The sequence below is a fragment of the Neoarius graeffei genome, chromosome 26, assembly GCF_027579695.1.
Source record: "Neoarius graeffei isolate fNeoGra1 chromosome 26, fNeoGra1.pri, whole genome shotgun sequence".
NCBI lineage: Eukaryota > Metazoa > Chordata > Actinopteri > Siluriformes > Ariidae > Neoarius > Neoarius graeffei.
In genome coordinates, this window is record NC_083594.1 from 53,179,112 (window position 1) to 53,191,243 (window position 12,132).

Genomic DNA, 12,132 nt, shown 5'->3' on the forward strand with positions numbered 1-12,132 from the left:
AAAGAACAGTGCTTTTCTTTCAAAAATAAGGACATTTCAAAGTGACCCCAAGCTTTTGAATGGTAGTGTATCTATCTATCTACCTACAACCCCGATTCCAAAAAAGTTGGGACAAAGTACAAATTGTAAATAAAAACGGAATGCAATAATTTACAAATCTCAAAAACTGATATTGTATTCACAATAGAACATAGACAACATATCAAATGTCGAAAGTGAGACATTTTGAAATTTCATGCCAAATATTGGCTCATTTGAAATTTCATGACAGCAACACATCTCAAAAAAGTTGGGACAGGGGCAATAAGAGGCTGGAAAAGTTAAAGGTCCAAAAAAGGAACAGCTGGAGGACCAAATTGCAACTCATTAGGTCAATTGGCAATAGGTCATTAACATGACTGGGTATAAAAAGAGCATCTTGGAGTGGCAGCGGCTCTCAGAAGTAAAGATGGGAAGAGGATCACCAATCCCCCTAATTCTGCGCCGACAAATAGTGGAGCAATATCAGAAAGGAGTTCGACAGTGTAAAATTGCAAAGAGTTTGAACATATCATCATCTACAGTGCATAATCTCATCAAAAGATTCAGAGAATCTGGAAGAATCTCTGTGCGTAAGGGTCAAGGCCGGAAAACCATACTGGGTGCCCGTGATCTTCGGGCCCTTAGACGGCACTGCATCACATACAGGCATGCTTCTGTATTGGAAATCACAAAATGGGCTCAGGAATATTTCCAGAGAACATTATCTGTGAACACAATTCACCGTGCCATCCGCCGTTGCCAGCTAAAACTCTATAGTTCAAAGAAGAAGCCGTATCTAAACATGATCCAGAAGCGCAGATGTCTTCTCTGGGCCAAGGCTCATTTAAAATGGACTGTGGCAAAGTGGAAAACTGTTCTGTGGTCAGATGAATCAAAATTTGAAGTTCTTTATGGAAATCAGGGACGCCGTGTCATTCGGACTAAAGAGGAGAAGGACGACCCGAGTTGTTATCGGCGCTCAGTTCAGAAGCCTGCATCTCTGATGGTATGGGGTTGCATTAGTGCGTGTGGCATGGGCAGCTTACACATCTGGAAAGACACCATCAATGCTGAAAGGTATATCCAGGTTCTAGAGCAACATATGCTCCCATCCAGACGACGTCTCTTTCAGGGAAGACCTTGCATTTTCCAACATGACAATGCCAAACCACATACTGCATCAATTACAGCATCATGGCTGTGTAGAAGAAGGGTCCGGGTACTGAACTGGCCAGCCTGCAGTCCAGATCTTTCACCCATAGAAAACATTTGGCGCATCATAAAACGGAAGATACGACAAAAAAGACCTAAGACAGTTGAGCAACTAGAATCCTACATTAGACAAGAATGGGTTAACATTCCTATCCCTAAACTTGAGCAACTTGTCTCCTCAGTCCCCAGACGTTTACAGACTGTTGTAAAGAGAAAAGGGGATGTCTCACAGGGGGAAACATGGCCTTGTCCCAACTTTTTTGAGATGTGTTGTTGTCATGAAATTTAAAATCACCTAATTTTTCTCTTTAAATGATACATTTTCTCAGTTTAAACATTTGATATGTCATCTATGTTCTATTCTGAATAAAATATGGAATTTTGAAACTTCCACATCATTGCATTCCGTTTTTATTTACAATTTGTACTTTGTCCCAACTTTTTTGGAATCGGGGTTGTATCTATCTCTCTCTCTTTCTCTTTTCTGACAGTCAAGTTTTTTTTTAAAGCAGATGGTCAGAGGGAGTCACTTCAAAAACAAACAGATTTTGAGGAGACGTTGATGGACAAGACTGAGACATGAAGTCTCTCTCTGTCTCTCTCTCTCTGTCTCTCTCTCTCTGTCTGTCTGTATGTATGTATGTCTGTCTCTCTCTATCTCTGTTTCTCTCTTTCTGTCTGTCTGTCTGTCTCTTTTTTCTGACACACACGTTTAAATTCTCTCTCTCTCTGTTTGTTATCTATATTTGGCTGTAGTGACTGATCATTCAGCCCAACTCTCCAACACAAATAATCAAATAGAAACACACACACACACACACACACACACACACACACACACACACACACACTGTCCCAACAGCTGTCAGTCATGTCTGTGACCTACAAACACACTCTCCTTGACGCATAATAAATCTCACACACACACACACACACACACACACACACACACACACACACAGAGCTCCTTGTGTCATCACTCACTGTGGATTGACGTGAGCTGTATATTTACGCTGTCACAGCAGGGCATGATGGGAAATTTACACACCTTCTGTGTTCACTGAGGGCTCACTCATTTATTTACACTCCGTATCTTTGGGTGAATCGTCATGTGTCTGGGTGAGACATGCTGAGTGACAGGCATGTGTGTGTGCGTGTGTCATTTCGTGTGGTTTATTTCATGAGATAAAAAATTTTAATCTTTTTGTAAACTTCTTGTTAACTCTCTCTCTCTCTCTCTCTCTCCAGGACTGAGGTCCACGAACACGGCTCATCATTTCTCCTTCCTGTTAAACACGTCAGATTACCGGATCCTGCGCATGGATGAGGATCACGACCGCATGTACGTCGGGAGCAAAGACTTCATCCTGTCACTTGATCTCCACGACATCAACCACCAGCCTCTCATCGTAGGTTTTACACACATGCACGCACACACACACACACACACACACGCAAGTTCAGCCTGGCACATAAGTCACCAAACTTTCATCCCTCCTGGTGGGTTTTATAAAACGTTTATAACCTTTATAAAAAGTGTCGAACCTCATGGCTTGTTGTAACACGTGTATAAATCTGATAAAGAATTCTGGACTCAGATTCTCAGATTAAATGATCTCCACAGGGATTACAGATAATAATAAGCAGCTCTATGGAAGTCGGGTTTTTCTTTATAAGTCATTAAAACACATTCCTGTAAAGAGAAAGTGATTTCTGAGCACGTGCTGCATCTCCGCAGGGTTTATAAACGAGTCCCACATGGACTGAAGACAAATTAGGAACATGTTAATCACAGACACTGAAGTAAAGTGATGATATTAACATTGTCTTTATAAACTGTTAATAAAATGGTTATAAAATAAATCAAATGTGCTTATTAATGGGACACTTATGTTTATAAATGTGTGTTTGATAAAAATATCAAAATATAGGAACATTAAATCTGCACAGAGTTCATAAACACATTAAAAGGGATTTAATTACTGTTATGAAGTCAAGTGATAAAATTAGTTATAGCTCATTTATAACACATTTATTATACATATATAATATTTCTTCTCCAGATTTCTGAACGTGTATTAAATCGGCACCGAGTTTATAAACCAGGTCTGTGTGGATAACAGAGGTTTGAGGAAAATAACTCAATCCATACAGTGATATAAAACTATTTATAAACAGTTAATAAAGGATTAAAAGATTGATTGATTGATTGATTGATTGATTGATTGATTGATTGATTATAGGTTCGATACAGGTTTATAAATGCAACACATCTCCACCTGTGAGTGGATTTCTGTATTTTAGAAACGCCTGCAGGAGGTGCACATCAGTAGTGAACCGTTAATTATTGATATAAATCATTTATAACACATTTATAGTGCATTTATAACATTGTGTGGTGGCCATCGGGTTTATTTCCTGTCATTGGATCAGATTTGGGTTCGGTGTGGAGCCTGATGTTGGGATGATGGGAATAGAATTGTTATAAACACACGTTCCTGTCTGATGTCGTCATCATGAGTTGGATAAGTTGTCGAGCCAGAATTTTCATATCAAGTTAATTAACATATATTTTGTCCGAGCTTCATGAAATTTGGCAGAGATGATGATGATGATGATCTTTGAATCGAGAGTCACCAGTGTTTTCAGATGGATTTTTCATTTTCAGCAGCCTTCGTCTGTTACGGTTCGCTTGACTCGGTGGCGAATCCACCAAACAGGATGTGAGGTCAAATCTCTGTCAGAGCTCAGTGACATCCAGTCTTAAATTTGGTCAATTGATGTAAAACTTGCTATCAGTGTTTACAGTCCTGCTTTTAACGTGATCAGATCAAGTTGCTATGGAGACGCTCCCCTACTGTCTGCTTGGCCTCCTCATTGCTGCTTGCAGCAATATTTCATGAGAATAATGATTGGTAGGGGTATTTATTTTTGTATTATTTTCTCTCTCTCTCTCTCTCTCTCTCTCTCACAGATCCACTGGCCTGTTTCCTCACCGAGGAAGATGGAGTGTGTGTTCAGCGGTAAAGACAACAATGTGAGTGTTTGTGAACATTGATTTTAAGACGGATATAAAAAAAATCAGTGTATTTGATGTGTGTGTGTGTGTGTGTGTGTTAGGGCGAGTGCGGTAACTTTGTGCGTCTGATCGAGCCATGGAACAGGACTCACCTGTATGTGTGTGGGACTGGAGCCTACAACCCCATGTGCACCTACATCAACCGCGAACACAGAGCCATGGTAACCACACACACTGTCCATCCCATAATATTATCAAAACACTCTGCATCGCTCTCTCTCTTTTTCTCTCTCTCTCTCTCTCTCTCTCTCTCTCTCTCTCTCTCTCCTTTTTCTTTTCTCTGCATCTTTCTATCCTCTCTCTTCTTTCTCTCTTCTTCTCCATGCATTTCACTCTTTCCCATTTCCTCTCTCCTTCTTTCTTTCACCCTCTCATTCTGTCCCTTTGTCTTTACATTCTTCCTCATTCTCCATTTTTCCATTTTATCTCCACCTCTCTCTCTCTCTCTCTCTGTCCCTCTTTTTCTTTCATTCCGGTGCTCTTTTAATCTTCCTCTCTGCTCTTTCTCCTTTCTTTCAGCTTTTCTGTTTCCTTCTCTGACTTCATCCCTCTTTGTTTTTGTTTTTTTGGTTGCTTTCCTCTCCTTCCCTTGAGAAACCTTTCCTCCTTTTTTCCCATCTTCCTCTTTCCCCATGTCCTTTACCTCTCCCTTTCTCTCTCTTTTTCTCTCATTCTTCCCTTATTCCTTTCTCTCTCTTCTCTCTTTTTACCGCCTTCATTTTCTTTAATGTTTACTATTTTCCATAAATTTTCTTTCTCATCTTCTCTCTCTCTCTGTCTCTGTCTCTGTCTCTCTCTCTCTCTCTCTCTCTCTCTCTCTCTCTCCTTTCATTTCTCTCTCGTTCTCTCCCTCCAGGTGATGGTGGACTCTCACACACAGCTGCTGTCTCTTCTGTGTTTAGTCTGACGATTTAACTGGGGTTCTGAGAGAGTTTTCTCTCTCTCTCTCACACACACACACACACACACACACACACACACACACACACACACACACACACACACACACACACACACACACAGGTTTAAGTGTGTGTGTGTGTGTGTGTGTCCTCATGAAAGGAGCAAAAATCCACAAAGAATAAACAAGTAAATAAATGAGTCGGTTTCAAATAATTAATACATAAATAAGTATTCACCCCTGAACTTTTTAATTGTGCAAAATTTTTTAAATTCTCCTCCTTTTAATTACTGTTTTTGTGGCTACTGCCTCATATAGAGGCACTAAGCACTACATCATCGAGCTGTAAGAATGTAATGATCGTGCACTGCACATGCGTGTACACGTGTTCCGATTAAAATAGCCAGTAAGTGTATACAATTCGGTTCACCATTTGATGGAGAATGGACTAGACTAAAGAAATGGCTTTCAGACATGTTTATGCTTATTACAGAGGGAAAGTGCGTTCCAATGAGCTCTAGCGCCGGGCCATTTCTGGGAAATAAGAGTTTGGGTCACGGTGACAGCATGCGTATGTCAGCCTCGGTTCGGATGTTTCAGTTTAAAAACTGTAAGACGTAAGAGTAGAATAATATAAAGTACAGACACTTGGTATATTTTACTTCTGTGATTTTTAAATGGTTCATTTTTGTGGCTGCTGCCTCATAGAGTAAATATATATGCTATATTTACTGTCTGGACATGGGATCAGAAAACTATTTTATTTATAAGCAGGAGCCACATGGACCCATAGGGGACCAGTTTTAACTTCTGATGGCAGAACTAGCTTATGGATTTCAGACCAACAGGGGTGAATACTTATGCAGTCCCAAATTTTACATTTTCTTATTTGCAAATAAAAATCATTCTGGTCTATTTTGTGCAGGTTCATGACGTATAATCCCAGTTATATTTGCTTCTGCTCCAGGTTGCAACATTACAAAATGTGGATATGCTCAAGGGAGGGGGGTGAATACTTATGCAAGCCACTGTATATCCAGGTGTAAAATGTAAAACGCTTGCCAACGTGGAATAAATTTGAGTCAGAAAATACCTGATTGCAACCAGTTTGTTTGACACACGGCGGAGAAATGGCTGCCGTGTGACTCCTCAAACAGTCGAGTTCATCGGAATGGTCTTGTTTCTGACAGCCGATAAAATAACAGCGTTTGTTTTATTCTGTCTGAGTGCAAACGCTGGAGCAGAGCAGTGTGTGTCCACAGCACACACACCGACTCACACTGTTGGCTTCGGAAACACTCATCAGTCCAGATGTGTAAAATTACTGAAACCGTCCACACACTGCAGGAAGTTACGATAACCCCGCTGCCGTTTCAGCATCTGGTCAAACACGTGATACCAGATGGATCATGATCCCCCCCACACACACACCAGACTCCAGACATCATTCAAACCCTTCACACATTTTCTCCCTCTCACTTTTGGGTCTGAAACCTGAGGCTCAGGTGCAGAACGAATCCTTTTTGTTTGCTATCAGTGGGTGTGGCCAGGTGGCATAGTGTCTCTTACACAAGTGGGTTGTGTAAGAGAGGAATGAGGTCCTTTCGACAGTTGAATGGATGGTATCCTCTTCCACAGGTTAGTGGATGTGGTCTTTTTTTGACAGATAAGTGGGTGGGGTCTTTTTCTGACAGGTGAGTGGGTGGGGTCTTGTCCACGAACAGAATCTTTCCTCCAGGTGGACGTGGGTGGAGTTTTGTGCTTTTGATTGGCTTTCCTTTCATTATGGCTCCTTTTGATTGCTTTCTTTGGCCCCTTCCTCTAAAATATTGCTGTAATGCAGCATTATTTGAGAACAATCAAAGAGCATCGAACCTGTTCATAAACCATCAAAGAACCAGACACAATATAATATCAGCACCATGTAGGACAAGATATTGTACATGATCTGCATATGTGTTCTTGTGTTTTAGATGCCCCTGCACCTGCAGACGCCCCAGGCCAGAGGGAGGTCCAGTCGGGCGGCTGAGCTCGAGACTGTGACTGGTGAGACGGGAGTGCAGGTAAGCAGAGGGTGGATCAGCGACTAACCCCACCCCCAGGGTTTGTCCTGTTAGGGGCCTTCCCTACTTGAGTATGTTTGTCCATCTCGCTGGTTTCTCACAGTCCCTTCCACTGTCTGGAATCTTACTATCTTTCACGTGCATCTTGTTTACAAGTTGGCGTGGCCTTCTGTGCTGCAAGGTTAGCATGTCTTGCACCTTTCAGTATCTTTTCTGTGATGGCTATCAGAATCAAAACCTTGCATGCAAGAACTGTTACTTGAAATCACCTCCAGAGTGGTATGTTTTCCTGCTCAAGCCTGGTGTATATCCATGGTAAATATGGGCTACAGGGCCGAAATGAGATTGGTGTGTATTGCTGAAACCAGCTCTGAGGTCTCTCTGAGCGACTCCGCCAACATGGGGGTAGAAATGGGAAAGTCAGCCTGGGCAGCTGTGTGCCCAAGGGATCCAATGATGTCGGATAAGTTTATTTGATCAGAATATTTTGGTGAAAATTGTAGGGTGTTTTTCCCACGCTGAGGTATTATGCACAGCAAGCCTGTCTCGGAGGTCCCATTCCGTCCCAGTCTGCTCGAGCCAGAGGAATTTCTAAGTGAAATCTCACACGCATACACAGACACAGAGCCAGTTGTTTCTTGTTGATCCAGAGCAAACGAGGCATCTTAACTTTGTAGTAAAGATTGCAGGGAGTGGTTGTTGCTCAACAGAATGAGCGTAAGTACTGTTTAAAGACTCAAGCCTTGCTACAACTCGCATATCGGTATGAAACATGTAACCGTTCCATGGTCTCCATTTTCTCTGGTCAAATGACCGGCATGGCCAGTGACCTGTGGATGAAACCAGACCGGTTTCAGTGTAACCCCTTTTGTATCAGCGGGTACTTGATCCTAAAATCACAAGTAAGATTGTCTGACACAACCAAAGGCTTAGCATCCGGAACGGTTTGGCTTATTGCTCCACTTCCCACACAGTTCAGTCATGACGGCTTTGGCTGGGTGTACAGTTTCTGACATTCTTGTCAGACAACTGGTGGTCTTTGTAACTCATTGGACAGACCAGTAAGTCCAGCTGTCAATCACGGCATTGAAAATGGATTGTTAAGGCAGAAGATTGCAGACGGTCAAAAGTATCACTGCTGCTAAATCAGAGATTGGCAGAATGTTAGGCTTAGAAAAAAAGAAGTCAAGAAAGCCTTTATTTGTTGTTCGCCAGTATTCAGTGCCCCTGGGGAATACTCAAGAACCAAACAGCTTGGCATTGTTGAAAAGCCCAACTTTCCAATCAAAAGATCAAGAATCCAGAACCTTTGCTGAGCCACGAGGGATGATTAATTCCACAGAGAGAGTAATTTTCTCTCAATCTCGAAGAGAAATTAGAGAGCTAGGCAGAGCTTCAGATGCACTTATTAAAAGCCAATAATGTCATTTGAAAAACTTTCCTCCACATCTGTACATTCTGAAGGAACCAAGAGTTGGCAAAATGGGCAAAACTATTCACCTTAAATCACCTTAAAACTTCTCAATCCCAGAGCAAGGCTTTTACTGTGTGACTCAGGTTTGTATCAGATCCTTTATTCAGAAGTGCCCTGAATAAAAGCATCAGGTTCCTTTTTCCTGATCTGAGGTTCTTCAGAGCCCGACACGTCCTCTGGGGAGCTGGCACGGTTTTGAGTTGCTCGTACAAAACAGGAGTTTTAATCCAAGTTGAAGGATATCCTGTACATAGTGTCTGGACAGTTTGGCAGGCTTCAGTGTTGAGTGATTGCTTTTAGTGATGTCTCCTGCTCTGAGACTGGCAAGAAGTTTAGACAAGGAGGACAGAGAGAGAAGAGGAAAGGTATTCTGGTTGAGGTATTGAGACATGTTGGTACAAGCTTCGAGCAAACTATGGGCCGCATGTTCAAAAAGCTGTCAGATAGATGCCTGAAGCGCACTCAGATTGGACAGCACCCACTTCAGGTTTTACTGCAGTGGGTTATGTAGCTGCTGCTGTTGACAGGGACACTGGCGGATAGATGGGGATGAGATGAGGAGAAATTACTTTTTAGAGAATAACACTTTACATCACTTAATTTGAAATCAACTTAATATAACTTGACGCAAGGGTTTCCCAGAATTCTGGGGATCTTCTTGATTTGCACAGTGACAGGGTTTCTGAAGTCCCAACTATGAAGCTTTTGTTGGGACCAAGGAAACCTTGAGATAGCGGGTGCCATATTATTGTGAGGGGAGAAACTCGGTTTTACCCCATAACCCAGAACCAATTCTGACCAACCCCCTCAATCTCCGACCCAGATTCTGTCAACCTGCAGAAACAGACCATTTCTTGTGACCTCCCAGGTCTAATTTGTCTAAAACACCTGATTCTTTCTAACATTCCACTACTTTTTTTCCGATGTGACCTTAAAGGTAAAAATCTGCATGAGATGTTGCTTTTGCCTCAATTTTTCTCTCTTGACGCAACATGGACAGTCTCCATTTTTGATTTTGTGGCAGGAGTACATCTTCCGCTTGGAGCCAGGTAATGAGGATTCTGGGAAAGGAAAGTGCCCGTATGACCCAAAACTGAACAGCGTCTCTGCTTTGATCAGTGAGTATCATCAGGGGTTTATCACTTCTTCCAATTTAAGTGCATTAAGTCCATTCCTGTGTCCCTGTCCCTCTGGTTTTCTGCTAACACGAGGATAAAAACAACCGTCTCTCTGCTCTCCCAACGGAGCTCATTTCTAAAGTTCCTCTGGATCAATCTCACGTTGTGTTTTATGTTTTATTGCCGATCTGTGGTGAGGGAATTCTGGATGGTGATTTTTCCCACTGCAGCGTCCACGGCTGTGTTTCTCATGAGACCCAGTGTCCCTTTGCCAACATGAAGCTGGAGATGGAGGGGAAAAAAAAGAAAGAAAGCTCATTTGTTTCCATTTGCTGCACATTTTATCGTAATGATCCATTTTGTGGTGTCTCAGTGACTCATAATTGGAAATTTAGATGTTAAAAGGGCAGCGTATTAAAAACAGACCAGCCATTGAAACAGATTAAATCCTTATAAGCCCAGTAACGGTGCGCTTGAGACTTCACGAGGACTTGAGATGAGTCATGGCCATGATCGTTCGAATGCAGGACAGTCAACCTCTTGTTTGTGAAAATAAACAAATCTCAAAAAGTCAGTCTCGAGTTGAATTAAATGTAGCTTGTATACAAAATTGATTGTTTTGTTTTCAGCGAATTATTCTTCATCCACAGCAGAGGTCAAGTCTGTTGCAGTGGCTCTCTACACATGGACTCCTGGATTTTATTTTTATTCAGGTCATGACGTGTTAAACCTGGAAGTCTGAGCTCCATTTAAATGACTGTACGATCAGGCAGACGGTGAATGTGGGGCACATGAGCAACACGTCTTTCTTTACATTTTATTTTACTTGACAGGTGAGATGGTTCTCCCCGTGTCCGCGTGGGTTTCCTCCGGGTGCTCCGGTTTCCCCCACAGTCCAAAGACATGCAGGTTAGGTTAACTGGTGACTCTAAATTGAGCGTAGGTGTGAATGTGAGTGTGAATGGTTGTCTGTGTCTATGTGTCAGCCCTGTGATGACCTGGCGACTTGTCCAGGGTGTACCCCGCCTTTCGCCCGTAGTCAGCTGGGATAGGCTCCAGCTCGCCTGTGACCCTGCAGAACAGGATAAAGCGGCTACAGATAATGAGATGACGTGAGATGGTTGAAGTGAGTGAGACTCGTGCTAAGTGTAAATATCATGTCAGGAGCTTCCACATTAACACTCCGCATTAATTGGAATGACAGACTTCACATTGTGAAGCAGAGCTGGAAGGATAATAATGCTGTTTGACTAAAAGCTTAAGGATCACATCTCTTTTGAACATCTTTAACACACGATTCCTTCTTTACAAATTTTGGATTAATCGCAAGTCGTTAATGACGCTACACGAGAACAGCTACCTGTGTTACGAACAATAATTGACACCAAGTTAACCCAATGGACCCTTCAGTGTAAACATTGCAAAGTAACTACGGATCAGCAGTCCAAACCGAATACGTTCTGGGCTGTGGTCATGCCATTTGTCTGTTTGATGCTACGGTTTGGGACTTCGATATCCATTCACATTTAACAGCTTTACAACATGATGGGAACAATAGAGTCCTTGCCCAAGACAAATGTGTTTGCACAATTCCTTAAAAACAGCCTCTGTATTAACCCTATTTCACCCTGCCTCCCCATAGACGAGTGTGCGTGTGTCAGCGAGGAGCTCATGTTTGGCGTTCCAGTGAGATAACGTTCATCATTAGAGCTGCAGTGGGCAGCTTCTTGGCTGTGTCTTCAACCACTCCCCCTCAAAAAAACCTGCCAGCTACAGGCTAGGACACTTCTTCTTCTCAAATATCATGTGCAGAACTCGCACACTAGCATACATTAAAGCATGCACACAAATGCACACATGCCCATGGAGGTTATCAAAACAGAAAATCTCATGATACCGAGTTCTTGTCCTTGGCGAGGTGATGAAGGCTGTCACTCTGCATTCCTAGGCAGAAGGAGGAGGGGTTAAAGGTCAGACAAGGGAAGACGACCCTTCTGGCTCTCTGCCAGAGGGTATGGTTGGCATCGTATCACAGAGACAGCGAGCGTGACTCAACCTAGAAATTTTCTGTCTCTCTCTCTCTCTCTCTCTCTCTGTCTCAGATGGAGAACTGTATGCAGGTGTGTACATCGACTTCATGGGAACGGACTCAGCGATTTTCCGAACGCTGGGGAAAAACACGGCCATGCGTACGGACCAGTATAACTCCAGATGGCTGAATGGTACAAACATTATGCCAGTCTAGAACTAACAGTGCATTTGCT

General features: G+C 42.6%; 1 protein-coding gene across 2 annotated transcripts in view; it reads left to right on the plus strand.

Moving 5' to 3' along the window:
* The window catches only part of sema3fb (sema domain, immunoglobulin domain (Ig), short basic domain, secreted, (semaphorin) 3Fb), an 85,424-nt gene that overhangs the window by 56,072 nt on the left and 17,220 nt on the right, over window positions 1-12,132 (plus strand). For both annotated transcript variants that reach the window (XM_060910229.1, XM_060910228.1), the window contains exons 3-8: window positions 2,482-2,642; window positions 4,208-4,270; window positions 4,354-4,473; window positions 7,187-7,276; window positions 9,775-9,868; window positions 11,971-12,090. In XM_060910229.1, coding sequence (XP_060766212.1) covers window positions 2,482-2,642; window positions 4,208-4,270; window positions 4,354-4,473; window positions 7,187-7,276; window positions 9,775-9,868; window positions 11,971-12,090 — 648 coding nt within the window. The remainder of the gene's footprint in view (window positions 1-2,481; window positions 2,643-4,207; window positions 4,271-4,353; window positions 4,474-7,186; window positions 7,277-9,774; window positions 9,869-11,970; window positions 12,091-12,132) is intronic.